The 21,021-nt window shown below is 43.5% G+C and overlaps 2 protein-coding genes across 3 annotated transcripts in view; one reads left to right on the forward strand and one right to left on the reverse strand.

Moving 5' to 3' along the window:
• Nucleotides 1-18,063, reverse strand: part of DOCK4 (dedicator of cytokinesis 4) — a 300,819-nt gene extending 282,756 nt beyond the window's left edge. Inside the window, exon 1 of the mRNA XM_066591773.1 lies at nucleotides 17,646-18,063. Within this exon, the coding sequence (XP_066447870.1) occupies nucleotides 17,646-17,682 (37 nt within the window). The 5' untranslated portion in view covers nucleotides 17,683-18,063. The remainder of the gene's footprint in view (nucleotides 1-17,645) is intronic.
• A 201-nt stretch (nucleotides 18,064-18,264) lies between these two features.
• ZNF277 (zinc finger protein 277) overlaps nucleotides 18,265-21,021 on the forward strand; it is a 68,962-nt gene continuing 66,205 nt past the window's right edge. For both annotated transcript variants that reach the window (XM_066591775.1, XM_066591776.1), the window contains exon 1: nucleotides 18,265-18,469. In XM_066591775.1, coding sequence (XP_066447872.1) covers nucleotides 18,442-18,469 — 28 coding nt within the window. In that variant the 5' untranslated portion in view covers nucleotides 18,265-18,441. The remainder of the gene's footprint in view (nucleotides 18,470-21,021) is intronic.

Here is a 21,021-nt window from a genome sequence, read left to right on the forward strand (position 1 = left end):
TCCAGACATTGCACAACACATGAAAACAATAGACACCAATCATGGGCCAAGAAGGAGCTCCAGGATGGGCATGCCTTTGAATAAAGCTGAGATCATATTGACAAAACTGCATCAAACTGCTGGCTGGCTCGGGGTAACCTCTTTAAAGGAAGAGGGGTTCATGATTGCCATACAGGATCACGTCATAAACACAAAAAACTACAGAAAACACACCCTGCAGCCCAATGCACACGGGCATATTTACACTGCGGGATCCGGAGCAGATGTTTGCCTCTGGATCCCACATCAAATACTTCCCATAGACATGCTATGCAAAATGCTTTTTCCTGCCCACAAGCGGAAATTAACAGTGATATTCCGATCGCAGGAGGAGGGGGCGGGGGCTGGACGCAGCATGTCCTATTCTATTGCAGGCCTCGCACGGCTGGCCCTTATTGCAGTCAATGGAAGACGTCCGTCCCGTGGCTATTCTGAAATGCAAGTGTGATGGCATGTCATTTGCTGCACTGCACATGTGCGGTGGCGCGCCATCCGGCACATCCGCAGCATAGAGAAGACGACATCACACAGGTACGCGGGGACACAGGGTCTGATTCCCCTGCGAGATCTCATAGTCGGAATCCGACCCAGCGTCTGCATTCGGCCTAAAAGGCACGACACTTACTACTGACACGTGGCACAAACAATACAACACATTACCTCCAGTTGCAGCTCTTGGCACAGACAGATTATTTACACAGACATAATCAAATAGCAAATATAATTAACCAAGAGCTCGTACACAAGAACCAACTATCAGACTAATATTCCATACTGCAAACACTCCACAGATAGTCCTAGAATCCAACACACACAAATTGTATCACAACAGAGCCATAGGCCGCCTGCAGACGGGCGGAAATTCCACAGCGGGGGAGTTTCCTGCGGAATTTCTGCAGTGGGAATTTCCGCAGCGGGATTTCCCACGGAATCTCCGCCCCTGGAAGCTACCATAGGATTGCATTAACAAACACAATCCTATGCAGACGGCAGCGATTTGGCTGCGCGGAAAACAAATCGCGGTGTGCTCTATTTCTGTGCAGGGCTCGCAGATCCTCGCACAGAAATGTCACTCACCGGCCGCCGTCTGCGCATGTACCGGCTGCCCGGCAGCCGACACATGAAAGAGCCGGGGCCGCGGGAGAGGTGAGTGCCCGTGCTGCTCTCTGCAGACGCTCGGGTCGGGTCCCGCTGCGAGAATTCTCGCAGTCGGATCCAACCCGGCCGTCTGCAGGCGGCCTTAATCACAGACAAAACAATCTACCACAACAGACTAGACATCACAGTTATTGACAAACATAAGAAAACCACATCCACCATATTCATTCCAAACACTCACAACATACATACACTAAAAGAAAAAAAAAATCAATAAGTACACTGAACTCGCCCAGGAGGCGAGACGTTGTGCAGAATGGATGGGGTACTTATTGTGGATGGGGTACTTATATGGGGTACTTAACAGGTTTAATTTTTGCATTGCTTTGGTCGCTCCGCCTTGATCATTGAGTTAAACACTTAACACAACATAATAGTAATTTCTTAAAGGGGTTGTCTCACGCCGAAACGTGTTTTTTTTAAATTCAATAGGCCCCCCGTTCGGCGCGAGACAAACCCAAGGGATGGGTTAAAAAAATAAAAGTTTATTACTTACCCGAATCCCCGCGCTGCGGCGACTTCTTTCTTCCTTTACCAAGATGGCCGCCGGGATCTTCACCCACGATGCACCGCGGGTCTTCTCCCATGGTGCACCGTGGGCTCTGTGCGGTCCATTGCCGATTCCAGCCTCCTGATTGGCTGGAATCGGCACACGTGACGGGGCGGAGCTACGAGGACCAGCTCTCCGGCACAAGCGGCCCCATTCACCAGGGAGAAGACCGGACTGCGCAAGCGCGTCTAAAAACGCCAGAAGAAAGCGAAATTAGATGGATCCATGGCGACGGGGATGCTAGCAACGGAGCAGATAAGTGAATAACTTCTGTATGGCTCATAATTAATGCACGATGTATATTACAAAGTGCATTAATATGGCCATACAGAAGTGCTGAACCCCACTTGCTTTCACGAGACAACCCCTTTAAGTTCTTATTAGTTATCAGCATTGTGGCGGCAGGGCTGTCCTACAAGAGCACTGCTAAACAAGTATGTGGAATATATTGAGAGCAGTGGTGCCAGGGGAGATGAAGACTTTTGCATGAAGTGCAATATAAACAAGATATTATCACCACTTCAACAAGCCAATTTCCATTAACGACAGTAATTAATGCAGAACCTTTGGATGATAACATTCCATTTAAATATGCTTATAGCACATTGCAAAGTAACCACAGTTTATCATGTAATTTATTTCTGATTAATTCCATGACGCAGTTCCTTACAAGTAACTGTTTCATGGCCTCTAAAGTTCCTCTTTGCCACTAAAGTGTTTGACAGGATGGCAATGGATGATTTTAAAAAGTGGATTTTTTCCAATTTATCCATATGTATTAAGGAATATGATTGCATGCTGCTCTCAGCTTTAAAGCCGCATGCACACGAACAGGTCAGATTTCACATGCGGAAGCCCGCAGCGGAATCTGAGCCTGTGCTCAGCGGGCATCCGCGCGTACCTGTCTCTTTCTCTTTTCATCTATACTGCAGATGGTTGAGGCGAGCCGCCGTCGGACATTCGCAGTACAGATTTTATTTTTTTTAAATGTTTATCTTTATTGCGCCGTCGCTAGACGATGATGCGGAATCCTTGGCCTGTCCACAAAGTCAATTGCGGATGGCTTCCATTGACCATAACGGACACTGCACAGAAATAGTGCATGCTGCAATTTTTCCTTCACTCATGGAAATTGCAATGGGTTTCCGCAAGTGTGCAGGAAGAATCAATTTACCATGGCATGCTATGGATTGCATTTTCTGCGGATCTGCGGTGTGGACGCCAACGACAGATTCCACAATGCAAATCCGTTCGTGTGCAGCCGACCTTCTACTGTAATTTATGGCAGGTATGTTTTAGTAAAGCTACCAAACACCTGTTATGAGACATTTTACTTTTAAACAACTCCCAGATCTAATAAAAAGAATAAGATGCAATGCTCACCCTTGTGGTACCCCACTGGTGACAGTCGCACAATTTTAGGATGTATCACTAAAAGGGTTGTCTAGTTGTAAACTAACAATGGCTTATCCACAAGATAGGCTATCAATAGTAGATCAGCAGAATTTTGCCGCCTGGGACCCCCACCACTCACTTGTTCGCCAGGCCAGTGTGCAGGAAGCCAACAGCTCTGTTCCCACTGCAGTGGCCAGGCTTGGTATTACAGACAAAGTTACCATTAAATGGAACTTTGCTTGGAATACCAGGACAGGACACTGTAGTAAAAAGGGAGCCATCTGCTTACTGCCAAAATCATCTCAGGACATGCGCACACTGGCACAGTGAACAGCTGACCCCTGCTGATCTGTTATTAGTGGCTTATCCTAAGGATAGGCATTCAATAGTTTACAACTGGACAACCCTTTTAATAATCACCCTCTGTTTACTCAATTGCACATATTTTCCCCCTAGTCCTAAAATTTTCATTTATTCACCAACCTTTTATGTGGCTCAGTAGGTCTTTGATACATAACCTTATCCAGGTTTAGTTTGGAACTTACTTCCTTATGGCTTACAGAATGGCATCTCGTAAGAAAACCTTTAGGTGGTTTATCTACAATAGTGGTTAAACCTATTAGCCTATAGTTTACAGGGGTTACTTCTGACCTCTTTTTCAATACACGCACCACATTTGCTATGTGCTAGTTATGTGGAACACATCCTGTCCCTATTGATTCCCTAAATACTAACAATAACAGTCTACTTATCACTGCACATAAAGTGTTGTTTCAGATATCTTTTTGGAATAAGTCTTCATGTACTGTATGTGGACTACCAGGAAAAGTTTTAGAACGCCTCTATTTTTCCAGTTATTTTTTACATTAACAGTTCAAGTCCAGAAAATAATGTGATATGGTTTAAAAGGTTAAATAGTAAGTTAAAAACATAACAATAGCCTGAATTTCTGATTTTTATCAAAGGGCTTTTTTTCAGGGAACACATCAAGGACAGATGCTCTGCAGCATAGAAAGCAAGTTATGGTTTGAAAGTGGATGCAAACTATTCCTACAGGTGTCTCATCTTCAGATTACTTTCAAACCCTATGATTCTATATAACCAGTGTTAGAACAGATTGCATTATAACACCCTCTAGGGCAGGATTTGGAAAGTTGTGTTCTTCAGGACAGAGCACATTGCTATCATTATAATGAAATAAAGGCAATTAACCACAGAGGACAGACAGTTATAACCCTTAGAAGAAGTGTAGGTCTGTCCTACAGAGAAATTGCCAAGAAAGCCAAAGTGTCATTCAGGAGAGTTTCTTATAATCAACAAAAGGCACTTAGAAACTGGAGGAAAATCTAACAGGAAGAGGTCTTGCAAACCAAAGTACATAAAAAAAACAAAAAAAAAAACCAAACAGATGACAAGTTTTTGAAAGTCAACAGTCCGCGTGATTGCAACCTCACAGCACAAAATCTTCAAGCACAGCTCAATACAACAAAAATTAAACAAGTTTCCATTTCAACTGTGAATAGAAGACTTCTATCTGCAGGTCTGAGAGGTAGAGTATCAGTAAGAAAGCCACTGCTAAGATAAAAGAAAAAAGACTTGCCAAGTAGCACCTCCAGTGGACTACTGAACTACAGAACAGTGGAAGAAGGTCTTATGGACTACTGAATCAAAATTTGATATCTTTGGTATATCACAAAAGGTTTTCGTACACCGTTGAGTTAATGAAAGGATGCTTCCCGAGCGTATGACCACACATTTGTCCATGTGAATGAGCCCTTAGTAATAACTGCAGAAAATTCTGTGCGTCTCTGCTTTCCACTAACTTGGCTCCTGCTCCATCCTCCTTTCTCCATAAAGTTGCATGGGCAGCATGTAATCTGATGTGTCAGTGAACTAATAGTCCATCTCACAAGATAGATTTAGCAGTTTTTACAGAGTGCGTTAACAATTTAGGAGGGAAAAGAAAATGAGGAAAGTGCCTGAAAAATGGTAGAAGAAACAAGCAAACAATCTCTGAAAACGGCCATATACTTACTGACACAGGACGGCAAACATGTGCACTAACCTCAGCATGTAGGCAGCCATACTGCCAAATGAGGGAGCCAACTCACACCTGTGGAGGACACCCATGAGACAGCCACTCACACAACCTCCTATATAGAGAGGGGTGCCTGCATGCTGAGATGGTGTACATGTTTGCCCTGCTGAGTCAATAAGTATATGGCCGTTTTCAGTGATTGTTTCTTATAGCCAACATCCGCCCGCAATAGCTTCGATAAGCATTGCTGCTGATTGGAGCTATTAACACTTTAAATGCTGCTGTCAATTCTGACAGCAGCATTTAAATGCCTCAATTGATGTGGGGGGGGGGGTCCTGCACTGTCCCCCACGATAAGATCGCGGGTTGCTGTGAAGTTGCCATGGCAGCTGGGGGCCTTCTGAAAGGCAATCTGCAATGGCAGCCCTGGGGCTATAGCATTACATCACACTGCAGGAGCGCTCAAAGCATCGCAAGATTTTGTGAAAAAAAAAAACCTGTAAAAAAAGGTAATTTTTAAAAAAATGAAAAGGTAATACAAGTTTAAAAAAAACCATATTTGGTATTGCTGCATCCTTAAAAGTCCAATCTATTTAAGTAATGCATTATTTAGCCCGATCAAAAAGTCATATGTACTTCAAAACGGTACCAAAAGAAACTACAGGGCGTCCTGCAAAAAAAGAGACCCTGCACAACGGGCTGTCAGAAGATGGTGGCAGAAAATAATTTTAAAAAAGTAAATATCTTTGAAAAAAAATTGTTTTTTAAGTTTTTCAGTACATTATATTGTACATTATTTAGTAGCATTGAAAAATACAACTCGTGCCTGAATTATAGATTCGAAGGTCTAATTGTATTTACTATGACATGTTATAGAACTGGAATAAGTTTGCAAGTATAATACTGCAAGCAATCATATTTGTTATGTTTAAAATCTGGAAAAGTTGGATTTGCAAAAAATAATAATTAAAAAAAAAATTGTATTTGAAATTTTATTATATAAAGCATAAAAAATAAAATATCAGTAAAAAAAAAGAGTTCCAATAAAAAGAAAAATACAACTCATCCTGCAAAAAAAAAACAAGCCCTTCAGATGGTTACATAAAAGAGTTAGGATTTTTTTAAAAAGGAAAGAAAAACAAAAAGAAAAAAAAGGGTTGCATCAATAAGGGGTTAATGCCTCCTTGACAGTTTTATTTAAGCGCCTTGTTTTTCTCTACTGCTTTTATCCCCATACAGTATATATCTTTTACAGGACCCCTTTCACTCCTCCTTGACTGCAGGATGTAAATATAGAGCAGCCAGCACTCCGCCAGCCTGCAGAGCTGCTGTGTACCTACATTCTCCTCTCCTCCAGAGATCATGCGATTCCTGCTTCATAGAATATCGAGATATGGCCCAAAAAATAAAGTTAAACTACTAATTATGATTTATATATACTCCAAAATCGTTCTATTAAAAATTATGACTCATTCCACAAAAAAACAAGCCCACATATGACTGCATCGAGAGAAAAATGAAGTTATGGCTCTTGGAATACGGTGACACAAAAACAATTTTTTTTGAGGGATTTTGTTTTGAAACAGTAGTAAAGCATAAATTATACATATTTGATATCATATGAGTCCATCTTCAGGTGCTGAGAAGATCCGAGTAGAAACAAAAATCAAAATCAAAGGGACCCCCACTTATCAAAACACCAAACATGTTGCAATGACATGTTAAAGGTTTTTCAGCAGTGCAGTCACTCTTTAACCTATTAAGGACCTATGATAATTATATATGGTCACAGGTTGCCCAGGGAAATGAAGGGAGAGAGGTAGAGGTGTAACCTGAAGATTCTGGGCCCCGGTGCAAAATCTGTAACAGGGCCCCCAACTATAATGCTTTTTTCATAGTACTGGGCTCCCTATATGGAGAAGAGAGGCCTTATGGGCCCCCTAAGGCTCCTGGGCCTGGGTGCAACCGCATCCCCTGCACCCCCTATAGTTACGCCCCTGGAGGGAGGTTATGTCTGCATGCTCAAGTCTCCTAGTAGGACTGTAATAAATTTCATAGGTAAGAAATATTACAAAGTTTTTTATATCTGTTTGCATTATTGATTTATGCAAGGTTTGTTGAAACAATAATGTCTATTCAAAGGTTATCCCTGACAGAATGAATACTGGAAAGCACTTCTGAATCTACATGTGCAGCAACTCCTTGTTCTCCTTTTCGGTCTTCAGTTTATGACACAAGTAGAAGCTATTACACCCCGAATTATACTCGGAACTGTAAATGACATTTTATATAAAAGATATCTTATTGCTGACAACACCTTTACAGGTATACTGTTTTAATGAGAAAACGCCCTATTATTGAGAAATATTGGGATGATGGTTGAAAAAGAACAAATCTATATCTTTTAGGCTTAACACAATACAAGACATTGTAGTGAGCGAACTCCACATACTTTATTTGTATACTTCCTCTTTTCCATTCAATGTGCAAAGTACAGGGAAAGATATGATTAACTGGAAGTATAAATATAGAACTGAAGTAGGGATTTATTCTTCACCATAAATCAAATATTCCATTAAAAAGGGTTTTTTCAACGAAGTACAATATTGGATGCAGTTAAATTTGTTTCATAAATCAATGCAGCTCTTTCTGACAAACCGCACGTTATTGTCTCATATGACAAATTTTTTTAAAGTGCGTTTGTCAGCTCAAACATACTGCCTAAATTGCAGACAGCATGCTATAGAGCAGGAGGAGCTGAACATTGATATATATATAAATATATATATATATATATATATATATATATATATATATATATCTCAATGATTTATGGGGGAAGCTTCAGTATAACTTTTTTTTATTTTATTGATTTAAACCTTTGCTCATTCTGAGCTGAACAGTCCGATGGGCGGTCCTATCAGGGATTGACAACTATCTGTGTATGACTGTACATATAGTAATAGCTGTAAGTCACTGATAGCTCCGCCCATTGGACTGTTCAGCTCAGAATGAGCAAAGGTTTAAATGAATAAAACACAAGTTCTACTGAATCTTTCCCCATAAAACTATATAGCAATCTGCTCAGCTTCTCCTGCTCTATAACCTGATGCCTGCAGTTTGGACAGCATGTTCGAGGTGACAGAGTCCCTTTAAATTGAAATAACCTTCAAATTTAATTTACACACGTAAAAAGAGTTCCAGGGAAATCTCAGCATACTGTAAATCAATTCAAAGGAGGCCTTAGGTGCATGGAGCCAAAAGCCATGTTGGTGGCCACTCTTAATCAGCTCAATATACCCTGATAGAACATCTGAAAAGGGGTTATCTAAAACCACAAGTCCCTTTAATTGAGTTTTACTGTACATTTATTGTGCGGTCCTGCTATGCATACATTGAAGTATAGTTAAGAGGGCAGGCTATTTCGAGCTGATGCACAGTTAGTAATGAGCTTGAGTATTTTTGATGGAAAAGAAAACATTGTTCCAAGAGTGGGATGCATTCACGAGTCACGGCCACATTACATCATTCAAATTTTCTTGTCTACTGCCTACAAAGCTGCTTTCACTATTTAATTACAGAACAGTTTCCATCTTAAGTTGTCAGGAACCGTAAAAAAAAATAATCCTCCTACCTGGTCTCTAACAGTAAAGGTGGTCATACACATTATATAGAAGTAGGTTGATGGCTGAACAAACTATTGTCGGGTGAGCGGTACTTTTAGACCATATTGATTGTTACAGACTTTCAAACCAACCATAAAAGTTCAATGGCACTAGAAAAAGGACAAACAATCTGTCACTGGTTGAACAATATGTCATAGTGAGAACGTTCCTTCCCACCATCACCATCCATGTAGTGACTGACTGTAAGTGTTGCCTACTTTTTTGCAAACATGTGATGCTCCACCAAAAGACGAATAAGCACCATTTGCGGCAGGTGAGCTAACTTTATCTTAAAGTTGGGAATAGGTTAAGTCTTAATGAAAAAAAAAAAACGACAACAATGCAGACAACCCATTTAAAGACATTTAAAGCAAAGTAAGTAAATACTTGTTACAGTACATCAAGGAATAAAACAGCACTCCGTGATAGATAGAGAAGTCTAACAATATTGTTACGGTACATGCACTGTTATGTCCGACTCTTCCTTAACCTCTTCATGTTTTGCGCCTTTGTGACCTGGGGCAAAAGTTCACCTTTTAGAAAGCTGTATTCTAAAAGGTGACATTTTTTTCGGTCTCTTAGTCTACATGTTTTAGTCCTGTATTTTGGGACACATGGAACTTCCTTACTATTTATAATTAGATTTGGTAGTGTTTCGTTCTTTTTTTTTAAAGGAAAAACTGTCACAAATAGTGAAAAAATGCAGCATTTTCCTCATTTTCCATACTATGTGTTAAGGTTTACCACAAAAAGTAATCCTTTAGTTCTCCCGTATATAACGACACCACTTACGTGTACACTGTACGATGTATGATGTATGATGCTGCAATACCGGTGAAACTAAAAATCCTATTGTAGCTATAAATGTATCTTCCTCCGTTATTTTTAGCTGTAGTCTCTGTAGGATGATAACCATCCATGTACAGAAATATTCTTACTACACAAGATTAGAGAGCTGACACTTTTTTAGGTGGAGCACGTCTTTTTATTGTTTTGACTTCATTATTTTTATCTTACATAGCAACATAGTACGCTAGGCCGAAAAGGCAAATGTCCATCCAGTTCAGTCTTTTTCCACGACCCCCCTTTTGATCCAGAGGAAGGCAAAAAAAGCCCAGTGGGCAGAAGCCAATTCACCCTCAATGTGGGGGGGGGGGGGATTCCTTCCCGACTCCATAATGGCAGTCAGAATAATCCCTGGATCAATGTTTGAGATTAACAACCCTTCTGGTTATTTAATGTCTATATCTTGTAATATCGTAGCGCTCTATAAAGATGTCTACTCCCCTCTTAAGCTCCTCTATCGATGTTGCCAACACCACGTCTTCAGGCAGAGAGTTCCACAGTCTCACTGCTCTTACGGTAAAGAACCCCCTTCTGTGTTGGTGATAAAACTCTAAACGAAGCGGATGCCCTCTTGTTACCATCACAGTCCTGGGCATAAACAGATCATGGGAGAGGTCCTTGTATTGTCCCCTAATGTATTTATACGTTATTTGGTCGCCCCTTAACAGTCTTTTTTTCAGGGCAAATAACCCCAATTTTGATAGCCTCTCTGGGTATTCCACTCCTCTCATTCCATTTATTAACTTAGTTGCCCTTCTTTGAACCCCCTCAAGCACTGCATCATCTTTCCTGAGCACCGGTGTCTAGAACTGTACACAGTATTTCATGTGAGGCCTGACAAGTGCCTTATATAGTTAGAGAATAATGTTCTCGTCCTTCACCCCTATACCTCTTTCAATGCACCACAATACTTTATTTGCTTTTGCAGCAGCTGACTGGCATTGATTGCTCCAGTTAAGTCTACAGTCCATCAGTACCCACAGGTCTTTTCCATATCACTTTCCCCTAGCAGTACCCTATTTAGTGTATATTATTGACATCCGTTTCTCCTGCCCATGTGCATAACCTTACATTTATCAACATTGAACTTCATTTGCCACTTTTCTACCCAAGCCCCCAGTTTATCTAATTCTCTTTGCAGCCATATATTGTCCTCCGTTGTATTAATTATCTTGTATCGTCTGCAAATATTGATATTTTACTGTGCAGTTCCTCCATCAGGTCATTGATAAATATATTGAACAGAATGGGGCCTAACGGCTCATTTACATTGGACGAGTGTCGGGCAAACGATGCCCGACACTCGTTCCTGTACCCCTGCGCTCCCTTACGGGAGCCAATACAGTTATGTGAATGGTGAGAGTCGGGGGAGCGAGAGGAGAGAAATCTCCTGCACTGCCCTGCCCGTCTGCTGGCCGCGCCTTGTGCGAGCCAGCTGTACTAGTTCCCGTGCAGGAGCATAGGGATACAGGGACGAGTGTCGGGCATCGTTTGCCCAACACTCGTCTAATGTAAATGGGCCCTAATACTGAGCCCTGTGGCACCCCACTAGCAACGGTGGCCCAATCAGAGTACAAACCATTTATTACCACCTTCTGCTTTCTATCTCGCGAGGATTCTTTCCCACGAGCGCATATTGGCCGATCGTTTTCACGGCCGGCCGATATGCGCTTTGATCTGATGCATTGGATTCCAATGCATCAGATCACATGGGCGTATTTGGGAGACGTAAAAACGCCCGGCCAAGCCAATAGAGCACCGGGCGTTTTTACCTCGGACCCAAAACATAGTCCTGGAACTATGTTTTGGGCCAGAATATGTTGGCCGCTATGGGAGCCCATGGCAGCGGCCGTAGGTGGGAGGGAGTTTAGCAGCATTTGCGCCAGCCTCACCAGGCCATATGAACGGGTGCACAAACGTTTGATTTGTGCGCCCGTTCATTCGATTCATGTTTGATTTGTCCGCCCGGCCGGCCGATATCTGCCCGTGTGAAAGAACCCGAGCCAGTACTTAACCTAGATACACATGTTTTCACCCAGACTGAGCTGTCTTATTTTTATATATTAACCTTAAATCTTTTTCACATTTCATTTCTTTATATTATTTATTTTCTATGTGTTCTCTGCTGTCCCCATATATACAGACCACTGGTAACAGTGACCTAATGGTAACAGCTCATTAAATCACTGTTAATGATGATCTGTAATTACAAATATAAACAGAGGATGTACATCATGTCCTCTCTGCATGTCCACAAACCTTGGTATGCAGAGGGAATCCCTGTGACGTCCCAGGGATTCACAGCAACCATCCAGATGCAGCGGAAACCCCACGGTGAGCAGGTCCCTGCAGCACAGGCTGGATCAGTTGCCACAGTAAGCAACATTGGGAATAGGTACCCATGTTAGGCTGGGCTCACATCAGCGTGTTGGTATATGTGTCCCATGTGCGCGTTTTGTGCACGGAATACGCTGCACCAATCTCCTATCTTACCTCTCACATGAATTGCGCAAAATACACACCCAGGAATAGGAAAAATAAAATGTTTAAAAAGAAAAAAATTGCAGCATGTTCTGTCCTTGTGCATATTACACACGCCAAGATAGTACATGGCAATGGGCAGCACGCTGCAAGATGTAAGCCTGGCCTTACTTAACGTGACAGCTTATTGCTCCTGTGCTGCAAGGACCTGTCGACTGCAGCGTTCCTGCAGCATGAGATGGGTTAAACAAACAGCTTTGGATCTAGATGCCTTTATCAGGGCCGGAATTAATTTGATGTCAGCACCCAGTCAGAGGCTGCTAGTTACACAGCAACTCAGCAAACAGTGGGTCCACTATGGCTTAATTTGCAGTTAATTGTACCTGCATCTATAAAATGCAGATACAATTAACAGTAGCGGTGCTAATGCAGGTAGCCATTCTAGGCTCCCCGCACTGCCGCCTTGCGACTTCTATGTGACACAGGGGCACAATGATGTCATTGCATTGTTCCGCAGGATGTTGACTGGAAATAGCCAAGCATGGGACCGAGCAGGATGTGAGTGCGTTATTATTTTAATATGGGAGACATTTTGGCTACTACAGGGGGCATTATAGCTATTATTACAGAGAGACATCATGACTACTACAGGTGACATTATGGATACTACTAAAGGAGACATTTTGACTATTTACAACTATAGGGCTATTATAGCTACAGAGGAACAATATGGCTATTAATGCAGGGGGGCCGTATGGCTCCTTATTTACTACATAGTGAAGTTTGTTATTAATTACTCAGGGGGCGCTGTGAATTGCAGTGTCATACAGCATTCAGTGGAAGCCATGTCTAGCACTATTAAGTGTTCATCTTAACATAGAGATTAAGGATATGAAAAAGCAAAGAGCCATAGACATTTGTGTGGCAACCTCTGAAGAGAGAAGTTGTGTCCAAGAGAAGCTATTATGCCGATCTGGACTGGATGAAGAAGAAAATGACAGCGCTAATTAGAGATGATGTCTAGTGTGAGTCACATATCAGAATGTCATTGTTTATTCTTATGCTAAAATTTGCCAGCCCCTGCATGGTGCTGTGCTTGGCTGGTAGAGCTTCAACTCACCTCTGTTGCCTGAGATGACAGTCCAACATAGTTTTACCTAGCTTTTATTACTAGAATGGAGAAGTTGGTGGGGGGCAATAGAAAAAAAATTGCACAGGGCGCCGTATAACCTAAGGCCGGCCCTTGTTGTGACAGCCCCATACAAATTAGGTTGCAGTTTGGTCCTACCAAAATCAGTGGGTTTGGCCGACGTTTGTCAAATGTGTATGTCTACTTCTAAACAGAGGTCTTAGTGCTTATTTAATAAGTAAAATTTAATTTGTAATGGCTATTAACTGCTTTCATTTTGGTTCAGTTAAATAATTATCTCAAAGGACACCATTGCTTTTGAAAAGGATGTCAACTGATTGTCGAGGGGGTCAGCTTCTTACCCCTGTTGAGAGAAGCTACATTTGTCCATACCTTTCACTACAGCAGTCGAATGCACAATTGAAACTCCAAATCAAACTTGTTTTTTGTTGCAATGATCAGGGCAATTTTTTTATTAAGACATCATTCCAGTAAAAGTTTGTTTTTTAATGGAAAAATACATTTGTGGTCAGCCAACTAAGATGTTTATATGATTCCCCCCCCACCCCCCATCACATGTGGAAGACAGCAACAAAAATGCCACACCTTGAGCATGATGAAATTATAAAAAAGAAAAACCACAGAATGCATTGAAAAATTGCCAAAAGAAACATATCATAAAAATAAAGCTAGTGTGAGTGCAAAATATTTTTTTTGATATGCACAAATATAAAGGTCAAAGAAACACCCTACCTGAACCTAATCTACGTGTAGCTATGAGTAGCACAAACTATAAAAACCTTTGTCAATAGTTGTACCAAAGGAGAATAAGTAGTCACCGGGTGCTATAAAAGGCATCTGAAAATTACTGAGCAAATCAGGACATAACAGTCACATTCTCTGAATGAGCAAAGTACATCACTGTAACAGCATGCTCTTATAGTCGTACAATACACTAAATATAAAGCATCCTGTCTAGAAGAGCATTTACGTACATTTTAGCATACTGGAGAGGTAAAAGTACAAGTTATGGAATGCTTTCAAGTGTCCAAATATTTCTATACTATCTAGGGCAGCGTTTCTCAACTGCAGTCTTTAAAAGCGACCTTCCGATGTGAGCAGTGCAGGCCAATCAGATCAGCAGGTAGAGTCTTTGACTACCAATGCACTACCAAAGCATGGCGTGCATCAGGTAGTCAGAGAAGCAATGTGGCCACCTTGATTTGTCCAGGAATGGAGGGTCACATACCCCCAACAGGTCATGATTTCTGGATAACCCATTGAGAGAATGCTTGCAGCAATTTGTCACCCACTGACAATAGTTACTTCACCGCTGCAACATTAAGGAAATCCTGAAAACATGATCTGTTGGGGGGTACTTGAGGGCTGGGGGTGAGAAATCTTGATCTGGGTCTTGAAAGACATCCAAAAGCACACCCACTGCTTTGCCAAGTCCAGATGTTACACTGTGCAGTAGAAAGCATGACAGCAGTTTGTTTATTATTAGCTATAGCAATTCTAAGGGATTTAACTTTTTGATTAAATGACAAAGTTACTGTAAAAAAATTCTATGTATTTTAATGATACATCGGTAGCACTTGTAAAGTTCTCCAGTAAGTTAAGTTCTCAGTTATAGCTTTATGTCTGTGACCCATCAACGTGACAGAAGCAAAGCGAACACTGACATTTACTTGGATGAAGCAAAGCTATACCAGATGTACTATGTCGGTGAGCAGCACTGGTCCCAAGTACAGTATGTGGTTACTTTCCATACCACTGACTGGATTACACTTTCTGTGGTTAGTTCAGATAATTTATACATACAGAAGACAGCAGACAAAAAAAAACTGTGGGTAGCTGCAGCCTATAGAAATTGGGATCATTAGCTATGCTCATACTTATGAATCTGATTTGGCATTGTAAACTATTTACACTAATTCCCTAAATGCAGTTCAGAACACTCCGTATTATACATAAAACAGTCGACATTATGCAAATAATGTGGATAAATGCTTTAGATTCTATTCTGCCAGCTGTGATGACAAATAAATGGCTTCACATGAAACAAATAGAAAATCCTCAGTGTGAATATATTGTAAGTGTATTGTTATCATTGTGAAGAAATACAAAATATCAAGCATGTTTGGAACACTGAGGTATCAGACAAATAAACAGCACAGAATACATAAAATGCAGCTGAAATAAGCTCAGATATCCTTTTATTGTATGGAGTTACTGCATACCCTCTGTGATCCTGGTATCTGACATAGTTTGCAGTGTGAAGCCTATAATCACTAACGTTTCTGCAAGCCTAAAATGACCTGAAATAACACAAATACAAAAACTGCTTATGCTGCAGTCTCCCTTCACTGCGACCTAGCAGTTTCATAATGTGTAACACCATAGTGATACATGACCGAATACTACATACTGAGCAGCACCAAAGACAAAGACAGCTCCCTGGATGACTCCAAAATATGCTGCCTGAAATAAACTACATGAGCATTCCCAGAGCAGCTCGACAAGCCCCCTCCCCAATGTCACAATATGAAATAGTGCTTAGCAGCTAGAATACAAAATAAGAAGCTCTCCATTTAATAATATACAACCTTCAACCCCAAGCAGATCAAGAATGAACTCCATGCATTGCTTCATAAATATTCATCCTCCATGTATACAATGATTTAGAATCTCAGCAGATCCGTTTTGGGATCTGGCGGCCTGCTTGTAAATTGATGATATGTGTGACAAGGCCTCCGCTAAATAAACACTGGACATCAAGGCTTTAATAAAGTGGAGAGGATGTGATTATCTACTATACCAGGGACATACGTCTTCACTTGCTTGGCCTTTTTGAACACTATGGGTAGCAAAAACAAGTGAAATGACCACAAATAGAAGAAATCATGTTGAGTAGAGCACAAAACTAAAGATGTGAACTGATACATATACTGTTATAGGGCAGGACTTGACCATTCTATTTACTTTTTTTTTGCAAATCCCTAAACAAAAGAAGAACCATCCTAACTAAAAATAGCACAAAAATAATATATTAATAAACAAAGATAATTGACATATAAAATTAATGACGGTTCATTTTAAACAAGAAGGTAGGTATGTTGCTTATTTCTACAAGACTGCAACCACAGAGAGAAAGCAGGGCAGATGGTAGCAGGTCCATCGGAAATGAGCAACGGATATTAAAGAGCTCTGTATATTATTACCCACCACCAAGATTAACTGCTTTGATGCCATATAAGTTAATGGGGCATGGCCTGGCAAACTGATATACAGCTATTGTTTCCACAGCAGTAATATATTCGGATAATATGTGCCACAAAGTACAAAGGAGGTCTGTGATGGGTTTTCTAAGAGGTCCATTTGCTGGGAGAGGGATAGGCGGGACTTACTAAATGACATCCCATGGAGCAGACCTCACATCATGTCAACAATCACAACACTTCCCTCAGCACAAACAAACAAAAGCAATAACAAAAGGCATGGAGAGGAACAATACAAAGAATCCCCTGGATCACCGGCTGGGGGTTGTTCAGAAACCATGGAGGACATAGAAATGTTCCTAAAATGACAACAAGCGGGGCTAAATACCTGAACACCTAGAATAAGTAGGAATAGTCACTAGATACAAATACAGGAAACAGGAGGTCATTAATAATAACAACAAGGCACCAAAATCTGATTATCAGTATGAGGACACAGCAGATCTGGATGGGGAGAGGAAGCAGCCGTAGATACAAGGACGCGAATTATGTAGCAGAAGAAGAATTGTATCATTTCAAGCAGCTGGATGCGAGGGATGCGGGCAGGAAAGGGTTATCTAGAAGGATTCCCCTGCGGCCATTCCTAATGGAGGGCAGACCATCGGGGGGCAGATTTGTGGATGCTGGTTGTCGCTGGCCATCCAGAACACTGTGCGTCTTTGTTGGCATAGGGGTACCCCAATGACAGCCCCTTTGTGAGGCAGGCCACACACCTGCTATGGGGCCCCGGAGGGGCCCCAGCTACTGGGTAGTGACAACATATGCAAGAGCTGCATTGTTAGCCATTGTGGAGAATTGGGGGCATTAAAGAGCATGCAACGGGCAACAAACATCGGACCTTCTTGTTCTGGGGGGCAAATCTAGACCCCATAATGGGGGCATGTAAGTTTCTGCTCGCATCTCTTCTATGGAGCTACTCTTCACAAACGGAGTAAAGTTGCAGCTCAGGGATCACTAATGGCAGGACTGTCACCGGGAGCTGTCACCGTGTGTTACATACAGATGACAAGTCTATAGACAGCAGAGGGTCGTTCACGGCAGCCCCTCCAGCCCATCTACTCACCGACGCCGTACTTCTCGTGCTCGGTGGGTCTCCACATGTCTGCGACACTCCGGGGGCTGATCAGTCGGACATGGTCGGCAGCGGTGCCCCCTCCTCCTCTATCCTGTCTTTGTGTCCCCTCGGCTGTCAGTGGACGGAAGGATGCGGGCAGGACGGCAGGATCCTCACACAATGCAGCTCATGGGGAGCCGTGCCAGGGATGCTGCTGCCCCGGCTTGTGCTTTGCCCTGAGTTGTGTGCTTTCTACTGCTCCTCCAGTGTGTGCCAGCTGCCTGACATGCTTGGCATAGCTCCACTGACGTGCGGCTACCTGTGCAGCTATCTGGGCAGTGCACGGGGCTTTAGGATGGGGCTGTCTCCTGCGCTCTTCATTCCTGTGCCAGTGTTGTGGAGAGTGTACCCTGTCTAGCGGCTGGCAGGAGCATGCGCCATGCACACCGTTAGCTGCCAGGCACTAGCGGGCTTATTGTTCTGGTAACCAGGAGCAAACCAACGCCGCAGGCTGCGGAGCGGTGCACGCCGGGAGTTGTAGTCCAGCACCGACTATTTACAGGAAGTGTCTGCTCCGCTGTACACAGCACGGAGGCGGGGCCTCCGTATGTAGCGCCGCCCCCCTGGACGGAGCCTGCGGCTTGTTTACTCCAGTGGGGAGGTGAAAAACCGCTGACTACACGTAACCACGTCCAGATTCACTGCAAATACCGCACCTCTACCGCCCTCCGGGGGGCAGGACGGCTCTGTGGTCCCGCCCCCGCCATGTCAACCTGTACCGCCCTCCTACGGAAGTCGTGGCAGCATGGCAGAGGCCGGCGGTAGCGGAGAAGGTACTTGTGTGGTGTGCCCAGTCCTCTGAGGGGCGCTGCAGGGGAGTCAGGGTTGTGGAGGGGGTGTGCTGCAGCCTGGGAGGCTCTCAGTCAGCTTGGTTCTGAAGAGTCATTTAAAGGGTCGCTGGGCGTTAGAGCCGCTTCTGAAAGCCGTTAAACCAATATAAGCTGCGGTACCCAGGTGGTGGCACGTCTGCGCCGGTCGGAGGATCCGCTGCAGATCCGGCTCCAAATACCGGAGGAAAAGCGAGGCGCGCAGTACTTTATCGTCTGTCCCAAAACCGGGCAGCTGAGCGGAAAGTTGACAGACATTATAGTCAATGGGATCTGTTCGGCGCTGTCTGATTCAGTCAATGGACGCGGGGATACCACGAACGGAGCGTAGATGGGAAACCACCCTTAGGGCGCCTTCACGCTGGCGAGAACATTGTGCGAGATTTGTGGATTGCAAGACGTATAAATAGGAAACTCATTCTTTTGAATGGGTTAATTCACATTTGTGGTGTTTTCCCGCAGTGCGACGCTACGCAGGTAACACACCACAACATGACCCTTTTTTGGGATATTACCCATTGCGTTCAACGAGGCCAGTGGCGGCAGCATCGGCTCCATTGAAAACAACGGGAGAAGATCGTTATCTACTGTAATGGCTGGACAGCTGCGACGGGAATGAAGGGACCTCCATCCCCGTAGGGATGCGAGGCTGCCTCAATGTGAAAACACCTCGCATCCAGAGGTTTGCCGAAGGACTTCGGGCGCCCAAACTCATCCTGGCAATCCAACGCTCTAGCCCTGCGGTCCTTCCAATATTTGTTTTGGAATGGCTACCATGTGATTGCTGCAGCCAATCGGAGCCCGCTGGGGTCAGGTGTATCATGGCTCACAGCATTTGGGCAACGATGCCAGGAGCATGGCATGTGATTGCAACAGCCTCCGATTGGCTATAGTAGTCAGGTGGTAGCTGTTCCAAAACAAAAATCAGAAGGGCCCAGAACTACAGCGCCAGATCGCCAAGATGGGTAAGTGAGGCTGCTTTTATTGTTTTAGCAGGTTTGGATCTGTTTTTAAAAAATGCTATAACACCCAGACAACCGCTTTAATTTTAGGCGCCGCAGAGATATCACCGGAGCCGCACATGATTAAATGAGCGGGGGACCAGACGCGGTCCACGAGGGCTTACAGTCCGCAGACAATACACAAGGGGCTCATATAATAGTGTGATGGCGGGAGGGTTTCCTCATGAGATGGGCTTGCAGGTCGCCTTTGAAGGTTTTTCAAAGATGAAGCTGTGGTCGCGAGGTCCGGGGAGACGTCTTGGAGATGATGGTATGAGGAGCAGACAAGAGGAGATCAAGCAAGGTGGTCTTGTGAGGATGAGACCCTACATGTTGGGAGATCAGGTGGGCATGGGCTTGCAGGTCGCCTTTGAAGGTTTTTCAAAGATGAAGCTGTGGTCGCGAGGTCCGGGGAGACGTCTTGGAGATGATGGTATGAGGAGCAGACAAGAGGAGATCAAGCAAGGTGGTCTTGTGAGGATGAGACCCTACATGTTGGGAGATCAGGTGGGCTCTGGGCAGCCTCTGTGTTAGAGCCTTCCCACGGGAGTTTTCACTGCGCTGTGGGATTCCATTAGGGGGTTCAGTTATTGGACTCTGATGGTACCTCTAAGCGGAAATGAGTGGATCCATTCCCTGTCAGTCGTGAAGCTGACACCATTCTGATATCCGTTCTACTTGCAGTGTAGAATAACGTACTGTCTTCCAGACTGAAGATATCATGGAGGGAAACGGAAAACTCGTAGAGTTGTGTTGAGGAGCCAGTGGTGGGGTTGGTGGAGATGGATTATCTGGGTAGCACAATTATAGCGAGAATGTAGGTGTGGAAGAGCGTTGGATGAAACGCCATAGAGGAGGATATTACAGTAGCGTAGGCGGGAGATAATGAGGGCATGCTCTAGCAATTCTGTTAACTCAGGGTTGTGTTGAGAGCGATTGTAGAGGGGGGCTGGGGAAAGTCTAGAGCCAATAACTGTGATCGATCGGAGTGGTGGAGCGTTTAGTGAGATGGGGAAAGATATTGCACTCTGTTTTCCCCATATTGAGTTTTAAAAAGTGGGAAGAGGAGGAGGAGGACGTAGCTGATGGGTACTTTGGAACTCTGGAAAGAAGAAAGGTAACATCTGGGCCAGAGAGGTGGCTTTGAGGCCAGGCTAAAGGAGTAGATGGAGGAGAGTAGGGGTACCAGGACAGACCCTTAAAGGGGTTGTCTGAGTTATGTATTTTCTATATAAAATAAATATATTCACCGCAGCATCTGACAGATGACGTCATCAGATGAGAAGACCCAGTGACATCCCGTAAACCTGTCACGTGGGCTTCTAATGTAGGAGCCCCTGGTGGGTTTACAGGATGTAATCAGTGATGTCCTTGTTGGGCCTTTTATTGGCTACACTGGTCATGTGGGTAAATTAACCACGTGACCGCTGCAGCGCTTGTGAACAGAAGAGCAGAGAGCAGCGGCAGGAGGTGAGTACTGTTTATTTGTTTTAATAT

The sequence above is a fragment of the Eleutherodactylus coqui genome, chromosome 2, assembly GCF_035609145.1.
Source record: "Eleutherodactylus coqui strain aEleCoq1 chromosome 2, aEleCoq1.hap1, whole genome shotgun sequence".
NCBI lineage: Eukaryota > Metazoa > Chordata > Amphibia > Anura > Eleutherodactylidae > Eleutherodactylus > Eleutherodactylus coqui.